The 19,517-nt window shown below is 37.6% G+C and overlaps 1 protein-coding gene across 2 annotated transcripts in view; it reads left to right on the top strand.

Annotated features, from left to right (window-relative positions):
* Nucleotides 1–19,517, top strand: part of DCC (DCC netrin 1 receptor) — a 1,038,093-nt gene that overhangs the window by 915,662 nt on the left and 102,914 nt on the right. The window contains exons 17-19 of one of the 2 annotated variants that reach the window (XM_054694039.1): nt 5,447–5,619; nt 10,139–10,277; nt 17,689–17,796. In XM_054694039.1, coding sequence (XP_054550014.1) covers nt 5,447–5,619; nt 10,139–10,277; nt 17,689–17,796 — 420 coding nt within the window. Of the gene's footprint in view, nt 1–5,386; nt 5,620–10,138; nt 10,278–17,688; nt 17,797–19,517 lie in introns of both variants that reach the window. The other variant, XM_054694040.1, reaches the window with a different exon arrangement.

The following is a 19,517-nucleotide window of genomic DNA, read 5'->3' as shown; positions in this document are numbered from 1 at the left end:
TAATCATATACTGAGCTATGTGTGCACACGGCATGTACATACACAATTGATCAGTTGATTGATTTTTGGTTTTCAAAACCCAAAGTGAGAGGAATTCGATCTTAATTGGTAGATGAACTTAGAGAATATGGATCTCTCATCTCTCTCTTTCAGTAGCTTCATATTTTAATGCCCTCTTTCCACTCTTCATACCCTGATCATCCTATCTTATTAGCCAGTGCAATATCGGTAGGATAAAGGTTTTCTGCACAACGGCTGCTGAATACCCAAATGGGCACTTGCTTCTCTGCAGAGGGTCCTTCAGGCTAATATGACAAGGATGAACTGAACTCCTGGGGCTGGTTTGGATGACTGAGTCATGCAGGAGACTTCTTCCTAAACTGGACCTCCAGCTCACTCCAACTGTGCCCAGGGCCTTTGCATTTAAAAATATATCTGACTGCTTCAAGGGGTTGACCAAGTCTAGGCAGCTGTAAAGACCACACATGAGAGAAAAGGGGTTCAAAGAATTTAGGGAATGATGAGTAAGTCAGTTCCAAGCCATTTATGGAGACTTATTGTAAGCAAGTTTATTTACTCAAAAATAGAATAAGTAACACCTCTGACAAGGCTGGTCAGAGTCACTAGAAAGTAAGATCACCACTGTGAATAGCCTGATGTCTGAAATCAGGACAGCTCACTAATGGATGCTCTGATCCTGCCCCCTTTCAAAACCTGCAATCCACAGCCCTCCTTTAACATATCAGCTAATATGACCTTCATGAGAATGAAGGATCTAAAAGCAGGATGTTGTTGTTCCCACCAAAGACCATGGAGAATTACTGGATGCTGACAGGTAGCACTATATGAACATGAACTTAACAGTGGGATTCTGTGTGAACATGGTGCAATGAGTTCTCCAAACCCATATGCCATTCATAGTTTATTTTGAGAGTATACAGTTCATTTGTTAAGTAAATCCTTGGTTGTTATGTGACAACCAGAGCATACTATCCCTTTATTGATTTTGAACAGATTTTCTTGTAAAGAAAAGTTGTCACTCCGAAGTCTCCTGTCTGAAGGGATATGCAAAATTTGGGGTACATGCCAATAAACTCATTGATCTGTAGCGAGTGTATATCATTTTCATTGTATTATCAAAAGAATTCATGACTCCCAAAAAGGATAAATAAGCAGTACAAGCTTAGAGAATATTTTCTATGAAAGGTGTTATCCCTAAATTTAGAGCAAAAGGGCAAATGGAAGTCCAGGACAAAAGCAATGAGATAACATGGGAGATGCATGTCTGGGATTTTCACTTCCCTTACTCTTGTTGTCCAGTACCTGGATATGTTGAGAGCTGTGGGCCACTTTGCTGTCCCAGTGCTTCTCTCATTTCCATTTTCAGTTGCCTCTTTCTTGCCGATGATAAAAGACACTGAGCAGCTGATTAGGTCACACAAATTATACCATAGCCAGTCTTTTAAAACTCCAATATATATTTTTTAATATATTTTTTTAGATTTATTTATTTATTTATACAAGCACTGGGTATAGTCAGAAGCGCGGGAGGGTGAGAGAATTCACCAGAGCCAGAGCGGGGAGCAGAGCAGGCAGAAGGACCGAAGTACACTGCTGAGGGGAGCAGCGGGCGGCAGGAGAGGTCTGCGCGCCTTGTGGGACCCCCCTCCCGTGGCCAGGGAGCAGCTGGGGATCGAACCGGCGCCTCAGAGGCTGCGGGCAGCCTCGCAACCCAGCGCTCAACCGCTGCGCCACCGGGGAGGCCCAAACTCCCATATTTTTAACAAAGCTAAAGAGTAGTAACAATAGCCACTTAAGGGACCAGGAAAAAAATCAATTTTAAGCAGAAAACAGTAGCATAAATAGTGGAGTTCAGAGAAATTGAAAGTAAGTTGTTTAGAAAGAACCACTGAGGCAGCCGCAACCTCTTCCCCTTGTTGTTTGTAGCCATTTTAATTCTAAGCATGGGCCTTCCCTGGGTGGTGTTTAAAACACCAGCTATCCACAAGACAGTGTCTTTCCAGACATCACTAACCCTAAGGACGCTAGGAAATGAAATTACATCAAAAATTAGAAATAGTGTGAGGAATTTGCACATTGAAGAATAACCAGTGAGAGGTGGGAGAGGAATGAATGAATGAAGGCCTCTCCAAAGGAAAAGTGTACACTTTCCCTAGTTATGGCAGACATGGTTTTATTTTTTTATAGCATGTGTACACGTTATGACAAACGTGTGGAAAACAAAGGACAAATAAATAAAATTGAAGGAGAAGCTCTATCAATAAATGTGTCAAAGTGTCACAAAGAAGACATTCTCTGTCTTGGAGTGTCTGTGAAGTACTCCCGTGAGCTATCATGGTAGAGGCCCGTGTAAAGTAAATACCAAGTCAGGCAACCAGTGCAGCAGGCTGCAGTAGCTGCCAGGCCATGGTGCTCCCTACGTGCACGTGTTTATGTGTGTTGCTGTGCTCTGGAGCCTCATCTCAACCTGAGACTATCAATATGGAGCTGCTGCAAGTTTTCCCAGGTCAAATGGGCAGCTTAGTAGTTTTACTTTTGCTGTAAAGTCTTTTATTTTCTCACTGTTGCAAGAACATGGCATTTTGATCCTGGGTCAGGGAAGAGGGCAGGGGAATACTGAGATGTGTGATTTAAATTTGTTTCTTTTCATCTGTGTGGTCAATGTCTAATTGACGTACAATCCAGATGTAAAATTGTGTTATACTTTTAAAAGCTTGTTGAACTGAAAATTCAGGGGCTCTTACCAAAGCATCTAGTAGGAATTGAATAGGCTTCACTTTTTAGCAAAAGTTTTGAGGCTATGCTTTGTATGCCTATATGCATGTATTTACTTTTTTGAATATAATCACTGAAAATCAATAACATAAGGTACCCAGGAGAATGAAGAAAAAGGGAGGAAAAAAAAACCCTGAAAATTAGTTGTTCAGCAACAAAACATTTTAAATTCAACTATTCAAACTGTTTCTGGCTGGGAGAAAGAGCTCATTAGCAATAGATGGAAAATATTTGCACTGAGAACCGTGCTGTCCACTAGGAAATTCTGGTTTGTTGGAAATGCTCTGCATCCCTATCTCCAGTGGGGCTGGCACTAAGCCTCTGTGGCCATTGAGCACTTGAAATTGGCCAGTACAACAGAAGCAGCATTTTTCATTTTATTTAATTAACTTTAAATTGTCTATGGAACTAGTGGCTGCTGTATTAGCACAGCTCCAAAGGAGGTAGCAAATGGAAGGACAAACCATGCCTCGAAAAAATAAAATGTTCCCTAAAATAGGCAAGAAAAACTTGGCCAAGGGTAGACATGACATAAGTCCATAGGCAAATACCCAAAGACATCATGACTTGGAATTTGAAGGACATATTCTGGAACTGAGGCTCCAAGAAACTCAATGAGTCATGAAAATCTTTCTAGAATCCAGAAATAGTTGAATGGATTATCACCATTTCTCGAAGCAGAATAACTGCTTTTCAAAACTTTACACCTGTGAGAGGCTGTAGAGGTGGTACAGGTATACCAACAAAACTGGATTAAGCAAAGAAGCAAGAAACTCATTAATTTAGGTAGGTCCAAAGAAGAGTCTAATTTTGAGCTGTGCTTCTATTTGTAGAACCATCTTAGAAAGTCAGCTGAGAGGGGCCTCCCTAGTGGCTCGCCTCCTGCTCCCCTCAGCAGTGCATTTCAGTACATCAGCCTGTTCTGCTCCCCACTCTGTCTCTGGTGAATCCTCTCACCCCCCTCATCTCTGACCTGCACCTCAGCTCTTGTATGCGTAAATAAATAAATAAATTAAAAAAAAAGAAAGGCAGCTGAGCAAAGTGAGGCAGCTCAGTAGCCACCTGATGGTGATAGGGACCTTCCTGGAGGCTACAGCATCTTCAGCAACCCCTTCATCATTTCATAAATCCATTTGGGTATAAAGGAACCTTAATAAAAAGTCACATCAAAGGAAATAGGGAAAGCTTGGCTCTGTCATTAAATTTTAAACACACATTTTTCTTCCTCCTACCCCCGCCCCATTTCCTTTTGTTCTGTTTTTGTTTTGGGGTTTTGTATTTTGCTCCAAAGACCACGGCCCAGTAAACTAATAAATAATTCATTGGAAAACAGAGTGATGAGTAGGGGATAGGCATTTGAAATGCAGTGGACAAAGTGAAGCAATCATCAAAACCAGCCAGCAGCTGCTGCGCTTGGAGCCAGGCTGTTTAGAAATATAAATGTGTGTACACGGCTTCAGATACTCCACATCTAGCAGGTTTCCCCTCCCCAACTATCATCACAGGCCCAGCCAGAGAGCTCATGTCATTTTTTGGCTGGTGAGAGTATCTAACACATGATGTAAAAGTAATTTTTTTTAAATATAAATTTTAAATATAAAATGTAGGGCTCAAAATGGAACTCTGACTGTAGCCTCAAAATAAGTACCTCTGATATCCCAGCATAAAGTTTTTTCTAGAGATTTTGTGAAAACTCACATCCTTGTACGGATTCTGATTGTGTGATGCATCAAAGCATGTGAGACACCCCAGTCTGTAGGTAGATCCTTCTGTCTCTCCATCCAGTAGAATAAACTCTTTCCACCAGACTTGAAATTTTAGAACAAAGAATGTATAATTTCAGAATGCCTTAAAAGACTAAAAATGTAGCCAATTACTCTGTGAGAATGTGGGGAAAGTGGATACTTCTACAATTTTTCTAAGAAACCTGCCATACCAAGTACTACCTGAAACCTCATTTTCACATATGTGGTTGAAGTGCTTGGACTTGGTCAACTAGCTTTGTGCAACATCAGCTTAGACAGAATGCGGCAGATCTCAAGTCCTTTGGTCTTTACCATTTGTTTGTTTTGCCTAAACCATGTTTATGCAGATATAAACTAATATTGAAAGCATTAGAGAAAACAAATTAGGTTAGAGAAGGAGAAAAGCAAACATGAAACCAAAGATATTAGTTAAGCATTTATTTTCTTTACAGGAGTGAATCAACCAGACACCCCTTTTAATCTTGTTATCTATATAGTGACGAGACGGATTGATTCTATGCTAGCTCTTTTAAGAAGCAACGTGCAACATTCTAGGAAGAAATAGTCTTTGCAAAGGCATATTCAAGTGACAATCAGCTTGATAAAACCACTCTAAAGCAATGAGTAAATCATAGCAAATAGTTATTTCTATAATGTAGCAACACTGTTTCTAATGAGTTTCCCGATTGAATTAATTGTATTTTTTTCTGTTCTTCTCATGTTCCCTTTCATCATTATTGCCATGCATTTAACTCATTGTGCTGTGTTGCCACTGATGTTTATTTTTTTAACTTTTCTTTATGTATTTATTTGTTTGTTTCATTTGGCGGGTTTTTTTAACCCAGACCCCACTGACCCAGTTGATTATTATCCTTTGCTTGATGATTTCCCCACCTCTGTCCCAGATGTCTCCACCCCCATGCTCCCACCAGTAGGTGTACAGGCTGTGGCTCTTACCCACGATGCTGTGAGGGTCAGCTGGGCAGACAACTCTGTCCCTAAGAACCAAAAAACGTCTGAAGTGCGACTTTACACTGTCCGGTGGAGGACCAGCTTTTCTGCGAATGCAAAATACAAGGTGAAGTGCTCGTTGATAGTATGGCATTGAAAATGAACTGTCATTTGTTTAATACAGTGCTTTAAATGCTTCCTGGGCTGTCATGAGTCATTTTGCTGCAGTGACACTAAATGGAAAAACAAAGCATTTTTAATCGCTCAGTATCTAAAATTAGCACAGGAAAAATTGTGTCTTAGGAAACAATTCTTAGGCAAGGTAGAAAAGCATCAGGAGCTGCAAAATATTGTTTGAATTCCACCAGATTCTGCATTCGTGTCAATAATAGGATTCTGTACAAGGGAATGTCTTTCCCTTTGAAAGTAGCAGGACTCTCCACATTCATTTTCTGGATAGATTTTGGTATTCTTTTTGTTTAGAATCTAGATTGACATCCAAGGCAACCCTATTAATGTTAGAAACCAACTATCACAGAGAGAATATGGCTGGGAAGATATAATTTGAATATAGTTTTAATCACCTCCGTAAGCCATTGACATCGACATGCTTATCTAGCCTTGAAACACCCTCATGTAGCAGAGAGACCACGATTCATATTTCCCTTTAACTACTGTCAATTAGACCAGCTCTCATTCCAGTCCTGTGGACTCAAGACTGAGCGATCCCAGGTCCCCTAAGACATCTTTAGGGATACTAATCTTGAGGCCCTCTTTGTCACTTTCAAATCTTAACAGCCTGTCTTAGTAACGCTAATAAATAGACAATTTGTTACCTCTAAGCCTGCCACAGTGTTAGTACACACAAGCAATACACCAGTGCAACCCAAAACAAGATTAACAAGTGATTTATCAAGCACCTACTACCTACCTTAAACTGCACTAGATCAAAGAGGCTATTAAATATGGTTTAATTGTTGTTCCTTAAGATATTACGTGTAAGTTTGGGATGATTTATATATGCAACTCCATCAGTATATTTCAAAGAACTCTAAGTTATTCAAATGAGATAATACAATGCTTGATAAGATGATGACTTAGGACAAAGAAGGCAGCTTTTGAAAATAGGTGTGCGAATGTCACCAGACAACCAGGGAACCAAATAGCACTATCCTCTCTCTCCAGCCTTTCCCTATCCCCCTTACATCCCATCTCTTTACCCTCTGCTAGGGTAGCTCTCAGGGAGAATTGGATATCCTGCACTTTATCTGAGGTTCTTTCCACCATACTACCATCTCTCTAAATCCATCCTCAAGCCAGTGGTGAGTTGGGGGAATGAAAGTACCCTTTGAGAATTTCTGATTCTAAAGACCCTGGTGATTAAACAAAATCCCATCCATAATTTTGTACTTCAGCCTCTTTAACTCTAGCCATGCTGCATCTGCTTTGTCCCTTTCAACTTTTAAGTGGCATGAAATTCACATTTCATCATAAATCAGTTTTCAGTTGAAACCATTTAAAACACAGTTTTCTTTTGTACTGCTGCCCTGCCAGTTCAGATATTTGGGAAAACTCTCCAGGCAAGTCCAAATAATATCATCGATATAAGATAGGTTGTAAGTACCCTATCCATCTCCTACCAGTATTCGATTTAAGACTCAGCAGAACCATAAATAAAAATAACATTATAAGATAAGACAAACAACGAAGCATATCACAGCATTCAAAAGAAAACAAGTTCTCTTTATATACAGATGGACCAATTTTAAGTTTACTTTTAAAAGACCACTTTAAAATTTTTATGTTCATAATTGTTGTACTTTGTAGATACATTCATTTCATAGAATGGCCCTGGGTCCTTTGCCAGTATGTGAAATGTTCTGAAGGACAATGATTATTCTCTGCAGAATGGTTTGAGTTCTAAATTTCTTGAGGCAAATTATTTCAGTTGAATAGTTAATATGACAGACAGAATTATTGACTCTCACAAAGGATGCCTATAAAGTGAGGCCCAACACAAAAACTATCCTCTAAAAGGAATGACTGGACTTTTCATGGACTGAAGTTTGGGAACAGAAAAAATACTTTTAACTGTTTTCCTCCCATCACTTTCCCTGATTGAAGGCTTTAATTACTAACATTCCACCCTCCTCCACACACACACACATTATGCATTTTGAACTTTTGAAACCACTGGTCTCTCTATTCCTTCACTCATGTCCCACTACAGCTTTGTAAGCTTGGCAGAGCATACACAAGCCAGAGGAGGGGAAATAAATACATGGAGCCCTTGACCACCTGAGTCTGCCCTGTCGTGTCATTTATCTTGTTCGGCCTCATTTTTTCTCATCTGTGTGATTGCGATACTTACACCTGCTGTAAAAAGAATGAGTAAAAGTCTCCATAGATCAGTATATATATATATGCAGTTTTCTTTATGAAGGCACAGGTAGGTTATATAGCTGGGCAAAGATTCCTCACTAAACTATAGCTGGAACTCAGAGGACCTGATGGCATTATCCAAGACGCTTCCCACAGGAGTATCTTCTACTTCATTAGATCTAAATCAAGCCATAATTCAGATGTTTATATTTTGATTGACTCTGTATTGACTTCCCTGATCAAATAGGGAATTTTCTATAATTTTATTCTAGTAAGGTAATTAAACACCTGACACTATATGTGATTTCCATTCAGAATACATTCATCAACTATTCTGTGGTCCTTACTTGCTATAGCATAGGGTCAAAGAAGATGCAAAGGCATGCAAGACTGTCTTACCTCTCAAGGTGCCACAACCCACAGGGAATTTAATGCAAGCTTAAAATGATATGTCACATTAGACTGTGCATGAAATATTATACCTAACATTTAATGCTTAGTCTGAGGCAGACACTATAGACACTTAGTTCACACTGTGAGGTCAATGCTATTGTTAGGTTTTCTAGATATGAGAAACTAAGGCACAGAGAGGTAGTATCTGGGTATTTTACACTCACAAATATAACTGGCTATAATTTTCCCATAGTATTTCTAGACTTAATGATTAACAATGAGCTGTAACCTTCATGAAGCTAAGAGAAAACTCAGTGAATCATGGGATTTGTAGAAGTCAAGTGTGTCATTCTAAAACAGAAGCTTGGATAGTGACTCAAAGTGACCATCCAAAGGCCAGTGACCTCTATATTCAGAAAGACTAGTTTTATCAAGGTGTGAGACTTGCCTCCTCAATGAAATATATCTCATTGTCTCATTTCTAAGACTTAGAGGTATCTGTGATTGTAAAAGAAGGTAAGATTGGAAGTTATGTATCAGTGTATAAGGTACAGCTGCCCATTTTTCATCTTATTTGATGAAAATATTTCCATCTTTCTGTGTATACAAAGTAGTTCTACACTTAACTGGGGCACACATTTTTTACAGCTATTTTTAAGAAGAGCTTCTGATAGAAGTTTACGAGGTCGTCACTTTAATAGGATGGATGAGCACATCATCGAAATGTTATTAGTGCAGTTAAATATTTATTTGGTTTTGTAATGAAATGTAGAATTTTCATAGCTATAACCTATGAGGGATTCATAGTAGAATAAAAAAGATGTACCACACTAGAGTAATAAGGAAAGTGATCGATATAACATAGATGGGGGAAAAAAGATCTTTCCTTGGTTTTCTAGACATAACTATGTAACAAATGCAATAAATATAAAAGTAAAAGTAAATATTTAAGTTTGGAAAAAGATCAAAATCCAAATACCAAATATAAATTGATATTTTTAAGAGACATAAATATTCTTAAATTTTCTGGATTGTATGGAACATACACATTAATTTGGGAGATTAATCTGTAACTACTCAATTACCATATGTATCTTTTGAATAAGCAATAAGGAGATAATTTAATTTCTACAAAAATTCCTTAATCTGCTTAAAGGACAAAGAATGGATTCAGAAGACATGTGATACTAACACTGATGTAATCTTTTTAATATTTACCCCATTTGTTCTATCTTTCCTGATCAGCTGTTCTACTTACCATCTTAAAAGAGTTTTTAACATTAAATGTGCACAAAGAAAGAAAACCACATAATATAATTTTGCTTTCATCCAATTTATTTATAATAGCCCAATGTATATGGGGATCTTTAAAAGTTTGTACATTAAAGGTTTTTTTCAAACATGATAAACAGTAGAATTCTAAAAATTAAGTTTATTACTAGTGGAAAATGCTCTAGATCATCCATTTAAAAAAACAGCATTAATACATATTAGGAAAAGATATTGATTACTATAGATAGAATTAAGTTAAAGTCTGTGCAGGTAACTTTAAAAGTGGAATTGACAGAAGGAAGTGGAATTTGTCTTTTTACTGCAGTTATCGCCTCACTTGGGATAATTTACCAGCTAGCTGTTGAACAACATAACTCCTGATTTTTATCGATCATGTGTTGGATGTACAATCAGCCAATGTAAACTGGTTGACATTAAAAAAGTAGAGACAGTTCTGTGTCCTAGCTCTCTGCTATTTGGAAATGGACTCCTTTTGTACTAACTTATTTGATAGTTTTTTGGTTTTTTTTTTTTTTTAATGTCTTGATTTACCAAGTTGACAGAGTTGATTTTTTTCTCTTTATTTCCTGCTCATATAGTCAGAAGATACAACATCTCTGAGTTACACTGCAACGGGCCTCAAACCAAACACAATGTATGAGTTCTCGGTCATGGTAACAAAAAACAGAAGATCTAGCACGTGGAGCATGACAGCACATGCCACCACATATGAAGCAGGTATGTGAGGAGAGTCTGGCCTCCAATGGCTGCTTTTGACAGTTGATAATGCTGGTTCCCAGGCTCCGTGGGTATTGGGACATAGGTACACTATCCTGTCTGAATCACACTTTATGCTACATAAAATATTTTATATGATAGTTTTTTGTAATTTTATATCTAATATTCTGCCTACTCTAGAAAAGAATATGAGTCTCTAGGGGACTAGGTCGTCTGGTTTTAATTAACTCAGGAAATTTGAATATCAGCCTTCTTTTCCATACATTTAGGTAAAGGCAGACATGCATGCATTGTACTCAGTCCCAAATAAGTGTGTTTTTGATCAACAATCACAGTTGGCATTTACTTTTGGGGAGAGAAATTAGCTGTAGTCCTATGAATGTTTGCCCTAATAACCTTGGCTAGATCTGGGAAGATACTTCAGCATGTTCAAGTTCACCTTCGGAAATAGGATAAAAGAACGGAAACCCCTGTTACAATTGGAATTAATTCAAATGCAATTCACTGTAACTTTTACCAGTCATATTTACTCTGGAAAAATACCTGTTGATTTTATAACTTTAACAGATATGCAGTTTAGTTGACATTTATAATTCAACATCTGAAGAATATAGGATTTCATATGCTTTTTCACTGATTTCATGGTATTCTATTATATTTGAGGGTAAACTGTATCACACATTTCCAAATATTTAAAAATTATAACAATAAAACTCTTTGGGTAAGTTGAATTTCTCTTTCTATTTGAATTTTTCCATGGCATTGAAGTTCTAATATTTATTTTCGGTTCCTATATTAGCTCAGAGAGTTCACTGTGAATATTTTTACATTTTTCTAGTTTGTCTGATTGAATTTTAACATCCTTTTCTTCTGAGTATTTACATATATTGATTCTTGTCCTAAAATTCTAGATGATGGTGTTCACAGCTTCTTAGGAAGAGAAGACAAGTTGAGTGAACTATGTACTGTGGGTAGAATAAGGGCCTTGCTCTTAGTGGAAAGGAAAGGAACTGACTGTAAATCACTGAGGCATTTGGTCTTCCCTGAGTTAAAGAGGAGTGGTAATTTTCTCCTTACACCAACAAATCCATCTCTTTTCTTCTTTCATGAACATAAAATGTACCCCAACATCTGACTTACTAAGTGCACCCTCTTGATTTCTCATCAACTGCCTATCCTTATAGGAACACCAATAGTAAGACCCATTGCTGACAAAAATATATTAACTTTTAGAAATGTGTTTAGTAGGAAGAATGATTGTCAAAACAGATAATGATCTGGACCAAAGGTGTAAATAGCATATGGCTGAGATCCCTGGGTGATGATGAGAAGCAAGAAGTAATTCACAAGTGTCTGCAGATTTTATAACTGTGAGAAGGAAATGAAGTGAATGAAATAACTCTAGGTTTTGCTTAAAATTCTGCAATAACATAAAATCGTGCAAGGCTGTGTTGTTACTCACTTGTCCTGAAGTTGCTCATGATAAAGATAAGAGCAACCCGCAAGTTCATGAAATCTAGTTAAGCCAAACAGAAAATCTGGAAGGACCTCTGAAACAATTAGATCTTGGAAAAGAGCAGGAGCCAATATATTCTCAGGCATTAGACATTGGGAGATACTGGACTGTCCCCTCCAGGGGGTGCCATGCCAAAGGCTGGACTCCACGTGCAGTCCTTCCTTATTAAAATCCAGGTACCGGGCCTCGAGCGCGCAGACCTCTCCTGCTGCCCGCTGCTCCCCTCAGCAGTGTACCTCGTCAGTCTGTCCTGTTCTCCGCTCTGGCTCTGGTGAATTCTCTCACCCTCCCATGCTTCTGACTGTACCCAGTGCTTGTATAAATAAATAAATAAATAGATAGATAAATAAATAAATAAATAAATATTTTTTTAAAAAGTGGCATTTGGGGCAATACCTATGTTACCTTCTATTTATGCATTTACCAGAGAAATTAAACTGTGGGGAAAATTATTTAAGAACAAGACCAACCAGGGGCAGTGTCTGTCCTTTATACCAAATGCTAAGTATGAATTTCCAAATAAGTTCATTTTTAATTGTTAAGTCCTGAGATTGGGACTTGGTGTTAAAGGTACAGGGAATACAGTCTATATTGTTGAGAGGATTATAATGCAGAAGAAAAACTATTATTTTAAGTAGCCCTGAAGTAACAACATGAAAAAAAAAATGAAATTTTGAGCAAATTGAAATCAGAGCATGGAAAGGGGAGATTCCACAAAAGAAATGATGTTTGAACTTTGGCCTAGTGGGTCATCAGTTATCATTCCAGAGTCTTCCACATGAATGGAGCACTCTTTCCAAAAATACACAGCAATGGGCCTCCCCTGGCGGCGCAGGTGGTTGAGCACAGCACTGTGAAGCTGTCCTCACCCTCTGCAGCACCGGTTCAGTCCCCACCAGGAGGAGAGATACCCACATGGCACGGCAGACCTCTCCTGTCTCACCCGCTGCTCCCCTCAGCAGTGTTTTTGGTTCATCTGCCTGTTCTGCTCCCTGCTCTGTCTCTGGTGGGTCCTCTCACCCTCCAGTACCTCTGGCCCTTGCCCCAGCTCTTGTTATACATAAATAAATAAATCTTTTTAAAAAAAATACACACGCAAGCATCAGAAAGGAACAACTATTAGAATAGCGTGAGGAGACCAGGGCATTGTATTCATAATACAACAAGGGGAATCAGGCTGTGAAAGCAAGAATATAAATTGTGGAGGGGCTCAATTATTACTTAGTGTTATTTGTTAAGATTTTAATGCAAAGAGGATGGGCAGTCAATAAATAATTCCTAAAATAATTCTCTAGACAAAACCCATGGGGTTGGAAAGGAGCAAACCAGAGACATTCTGCTTGACTTAGGAGGAATCATTGATATTTTCAGTCATATTATTTTTTTCCCAAATATTAGGGAATAGTGTGCATTTCAAAATCCTAAATCTTTGAGATTGATTCCAGTGCCTAAATCTTTGAGATTGATAATCCTAAATCTTTGAGATTGATTCCAGTGCCAGAAATTTTTATTCATTGGTTTTCACATGATAAGAGAATGAAAAACTTGCACAACACTAGAAATAGATTTGTTTTTAGATATTTTGTTATAACCAACTCTTCAATGTATTATTTTGCTAGCTTAAGTAAAGAAGAGTCATCATATCTTTTTTGAATACCTAACAGATTCAGTGACACAACCTAACCAACATTTGACCATTTTCTAAATAAACATGAATGTGAATTTTACGCAGTTAAGATAAATGGACTATTCTGATGAGTCAAAAAGACAAATCCGTTAATTAATTTTATAACTGTAAAATTCTTGATTATATTTGTATAATTCTATTTGGATTAAAAAATGTTTTCAATGAGCTCTTTATGAGAGTGGTGCCTCTTTAAGATAGCATTGCCTTTTTTATATTTTTCTATAAGCAATCATCTTTTCTTACTAGAGTCTTTTTGATCTTATTTCAGTTCTATACCTATGTGGGTCCTTACTTTTGTGATCAAATACATTTTTTAATTTTTTTATATCATTGTTCATTTTTAAACAATATTTGCTTCCCCCCACCCCCTCAGGTGTAGTCCCCATAGAGTTTCCTTCACCCATGCACCCATGCACCATCACCTCAGTCCGCTGTGCTTCTCCCTCCCTCCCTCTGATCTCTCTCCCCCCTTTTCCACTGCAGGATGTCTCTGGTTTATAATTGTCTGTTTTGGCTTTGTTGTGTTTTGTACTGTTATTATTTTTTTACACTGATGTCTTATTGGGTTCCCCTATATTCCTGCTATAAGTGAAACCATCCAACATTTTTCTCTTTCCTTCTGGCTTATTTCACTGAGCATAATTCCTTCTAGCTCCATCCACGTTGCTGCGATTGGCATAAGTTTATCCTTTTTGATTGCTGAACAATATTCCATTGCATATATATACCACATCTTCTTGATCCCGTCATCTAATTTTGGGCATTTGAGTTGTTTCCAGGTTTTATCTATTGTAAATAGTGCTGCAATAAACATAGGGCTACAGGTGGTCTCTTAAATCAATGTTTTTCTGTCCTTTGGGTAGATGCCTAGCAGTGGAATTGCCAGGTCGTATGGTAGCTACATTTTTAGTAGACTGAGGAACCTCCAGACAGCTTTCCACAGTGGTTGGACCAGTCTGCACTCCCACCAGCAGTGCAGGAGAGTTCCTTTTTCTCCACAGGATCAATTACATTTGGTGTATGTTTTCTGCTCTTTCTCCTCCTCTTATCCTATTCCTTCTTCTCTTCCTTCTCTTCCTCTTTCCTTTCATTTCCTTTTACTTGTTTTTGTCAGAATATAACAATTAGGTATAAGTTCAGTTAACCTGGAGTCTTAGTGACTGTGAGAATCAAGGCATTGCTAATACAATGGCATGGTAGATGGAAATATTTGGTATATCTTCTATTTGAAAATCTATTCAGGGAGATAAATTGGGAATAGTGTTCACAATACTCAGATTGTGCACTGTACAGCCAATGAAAGAGCCACAGAGAATTATAAGAGTAAAGAGTTAGGAATTAGGACCAAATTGTTCCTATCGTGTATTACATAAGAATTTCTATGCAGCAATCAGCACATTCCTCCAGAAGCTCACTATGGAACCTAGGTATGTTCAAAAATTGCCCATGTCAAAGGGTAATAAAAATATACTATAAGATAAAAGACTGTAAATTATCTACAAAGAAAACTAAAGAATCGGACCTATTAGAAAGCAGATTGAAAGAAACCTGAGAGTTATTACCACCACTCTAAAGTATATTTAAAATCTTGTTGAGCACAACATGTGAGGAAGGTAGTTCTAAGGAAGGCGAGGTTTCATGCCATCTTATTTCATACTAAGACCCTCATAGACTCCCTACCATCTCTATTTTCAAATATTTCTTTGCTTTCTTGACATCTAGTATGTTACTGTCAAGATGCAAAAGAAATATCCCGTACAAATCATGCCATACCCCTCTGGAGGCTTCTAAGCTTGCAAGTAATCAAACAAGCATCAAAGAGATTGATAAGAGAAAAAAATCAACAAGAAATTTAATAATAACATGTAAACCCCCTGTGTACATGGGGGAGACCCAGCATGACTGAATAATTCCTACATGGACTGAGATGCAAATTTAAATAGCTTAGCTAAGACAAGAGAGTTTGGGAATAAGAAAGGGTAAAATCTGTTAGAGAGTTTACCAAGGAAGGCACAGCAAACAAAGATATGCAGATCCAAGTTCTGCCTTCTCCACTGAAAAGAGATAAGGAGATTATATTTTCCCAGACTGAGAAAATCTTTACAGAGTGTAGTTTATGTAAATATCTTTTTCAAAATCAACCTCTGCCCAGACTTCAGAGTCCCTCTCATGAAATCTCTTGTCAAAGACATATTTTGGGGTGGCAGTTTTTTGTTCCTCTATTATCTAAGCCAAATGGTTTAACCTGAGTCTCACTCATTCTTTTTTTTTTTTTTTTTTTTACTTTTAAGGAAATAATTGGGAAACATTTCCATATATAATATATAAGTCTTACATTTTTAACATAATTCTGTCTCTTGGAGACATGTGGTGATTAGTCTTACTAAATATGTATATGTAGGGAAAGAAAAATTATATTCCCTCCATACTTATATGTCCTTAACTCAGAAGTCCCAGAAAAAAAAATATATATCTTCCAGAAAATAAAAAATACATATCTTCCATATATGTGGGAGGTACCCAGAGAAAAACTAACTCCCCAAAATGGCCCAAGTAACTGTTTCAGGGCAACCCCAATATGAAATGGGTTGCTTGACTGTGGGTCCTCACCCATGAGCTTAAAGGGATTTAGAATAAGACTCTACTATAGCCACACACACACACACACACACACACACACACACACACACCCCAAAGGCTAGTAAGATTTTACCTACAAAAGAAGGGGAAATGAAGAAATGAATAACCAGGGAAAAAGAGAGGGAGATAAATTGGTCAATGTGTTCTACCAGTTCCACTGACCTAGAATCCCAGTATAATGCTGAGAGCTGGCAAAAAGCAAGAGTCAAGCCAAGAGGACTCCCAAGGCCCAGCTGTCTGGTTTTATACCAAACCTGGCTGCTTAACTCCATCCTCGGGTCCCAGCAACCCTCCCTTTGGTGATGATGGGATTTGTAATTCCTGGTGTCTTGATGGCTTTGGTCTGGAGTGGGGGTGGAGTCCACAAAACCTGTGTGGAGTTTGTTCAGGATATATTTCCCCCCCAACATCACCACTTAAATACCATTTTAGCTAAAGACAGAAGATAGAGGATGTAAGTTCATTATGGGAAGTTAACAGGCAAAGCAGAGTAAATGAGGGGATGGTTGTTATGGAAATTCAAGTCACTGCCTTCTCCACTTGACTAGAGTTTCTAGAGATTTGATCACTCTCTGGTACAGAGAAGGACACTCTTACAAATGCAGTTTCCTCTTACAAATGTAAATATTTCTTACAAAAGGGTAACCTTCTTAATTTTTAGAGCTTTTCTTTGGTCTGTTGTTTTATAAAATAACCAACTAAAAATAATCTATGTCCTCTGTATTCTTATTTTGGACAAGTAAGCAAAATAGCATCAGGTTGATTAGCAAAGGAAAAATCAATTTAATGACATAGGTATGGAGAATTTGCTTGGCTGTAAATTTTAAGAATGGTATGAGCCAGAAATAGTTGTGTTTAAGGACTAGGATCATCAAGGACAGAGCAAGCTGGAGAATTTTCTTAGCCAAGAAGGACACATTCACGGATAAATCTACACACAGACAATACTAACCCTAATACAAAAAAGGGAGGTGGGGGGGGGGCAGTGATTGCTTTCAATTAGGAAAAGATCAAACAGCCAAGGCAAAGGATGTGTTTTCTTAGTCTCTATGATCTTCACTGCTTTTAAAATAGTTTGCATTTGTAGGTAATGGTAAAGACTAACAGGGACACTGTGGTCTTTGGGTTCCCATTCCATGTGACACTCAGGAAGAGAATTCTTCTAGGCATAATGAGGAACACCTGTTTGATCTTTTTAGAGAGATGGATCCCACAGGGGTATATTTTGAGGTGATATATTTAGCTTCTCGTCATATATGATCTACATTTTTAATGTAGTACCCACTTGAAAATACCTATTTTACTTTTCTCCTGCACATCCACTCGTATCCTATTCTCTTCTCTATATTTGCAGCTTTGGAAGTCACTTAACTTTGTTGGTGAAAAAAAAAAATGTTAATTTCTATATTGACTTATTTAATGCAAATACTTGATAAATTATAAATGGTAAAATAAGCATGACCTGCTGCATGATAGATTCTGAACATCGACATCATGATTACAAGTCCCATAAATGTCTCTTTTCTTTCACATCCACTGACAAGGCCTTGTCTCTGTTTGTCTCCCAGCCCCAACCTCTGCTCCCAAGGACCTGACAGTCATTACTCGCGAAGGGAAGCCTCGAGCTGTCATTGTCAGCTGGCAGCCCCCCTTGGAAGCCAATGGGAAAATTACAGGTAAGCACCTCAGTGTTCTTTCCACCTTTACTCTATTTGCCCTTGGTTGCTAACCTCCAGCCCATGATGTCTGCCTATTAGTTTTCTGGCCCAGCATCTCAGTTGACTTCCTGACCCATTTTGATTATCTCTTCTTGCCCCCCACTGATGGTGGAGTTCTTCTAATGGTGCATACACATACACGCACACGCACACACACATCCGCCCACCACCCCACCCCACCCCCGCTGTCTCCCGTACATGTCTTCCTGAAAGCTGCGTATTTCAATTAGTAGAGACCTTTTGTTTTTCTTTCTGTGGAGCATTAGGACAACCTTCTCATGGAATGTCTCGGAGCATTAATGACTAACAAGAAGCTGGTTGTTTGGCAATTATAAAATACAAAGGCACCTAATGCCCATAATTTTTTTGTATGTATTTTTTTATATGTAAGGAAGGTTTCTCCACTTTCAGCTTCTTACTTAAATCAAAAGGTTCTGAAAACACTTAATATTGACTGACAGAAATTGATCTTAATGAATATTTCCAGTGACAGATTTTATTTTGCCAAATATTGCTGATAACATCAATGCCTAATTAAAGCATCCATTAAAAGCCTGTAATGTTAATTTAGTATGAAAAATATAATGGAGTTCTATCAGGGATTTTGCATTTAAATGATCACTTTAAGCTTTTAATAGATGTCTCCATAGCATATAATTATTATGAAAAATATTATATAACATAAAATGTGCACATTATAGTCTAATTAACTGGAACCAGTGGGTTAGGCACATAGGACAGTCACTCCTTTTTCTTCCGTTTTGCATACAAGAGGTGGGATAGCACTATTATAAATTAACAAAGTAATTCAGTCATTCTGTGATACAGAGATAGGAATGGAAATTATAGTTCAGATGGCACACTTTACATGAGTTACTTTCTGAATTTTACAAAATGAAAACATAATGTGAAAAGTCCAAATGTGATTTAAGTTTAAGTTGAAAACTTGTTTTCTCTGGGAAGATTGTTCTTAGAGCTATAGCAAATAGGATTTTTGTTTGAGCTGAGAAATACGGAAAAAGAAGAGGGACGTAAAATCTCCTCCAAATCTTATATGCTCACTTGTCACTGTGCCAGACTTTTTAAAACCAAGCCTGGCTCAGTCTAATTTCCTTTTTCTCCCCTTTCAGAGTTATGATTGACTTTCATTGGTTCTATTTCAGTACTTTTGTAGATTTCAATTTGTTTACATGATGACTATTTTATTATGTTATAAACAATTATTTATAGGCACATGGTAAATCAACTGATAATAAGTTTAAGAAGAAAAAAATAGAAAAGAAACTGAATAAAATCAAGTTCTGATAGAAAAAAATGTATTTTTGATAAAGGATAAGTCATATCCTACCCAATTCTCTACTTGTATTTAAAAAAATCTCATCAAATAGTCGATATAAACAGTGGAATGTGTTTTCAACCCTGAAAGGAAGCTTAATTTTGCTTTTTATGGGAATGAATGGAAGTCTGTCCCCTAATAGGAAATGCAGATTAATCTGGGCAATAAAATTCAGCGTGCACAATCACGGTGCATGTGTAGGAAACTTGTTCACATATTTTATTTAGCATTGTATGTTCTCACCATTACAAAGAAAAAATCCAACTGAGCCCATTTTAAAACTCCATTGGCTGTTTTCAATGATTCATGAATCATGAAGAAGTTCTGAGAAACTGTACAGAAT

Source organism: Talpa occidentalis, unplaced genomic scaffold (assembly GCF_014898055.3).
Source record: "Talpa occidentalis isolate TD23 unplaced genomic scaffold, MPIMG_talOcc4v2.1 talOcc4.13, whole genome shotgun sequence".
Taxonomy (NCBI): domain Eukaryota; kingdom Metazoa; phylum Chordata; class Mammalia; order Eulipotyphla; family Talpidae; genus Talpa; species Talpa occidentalis.
This window is presented reverse-complemented; position numbering and strand designations above follow the sequence as displayed.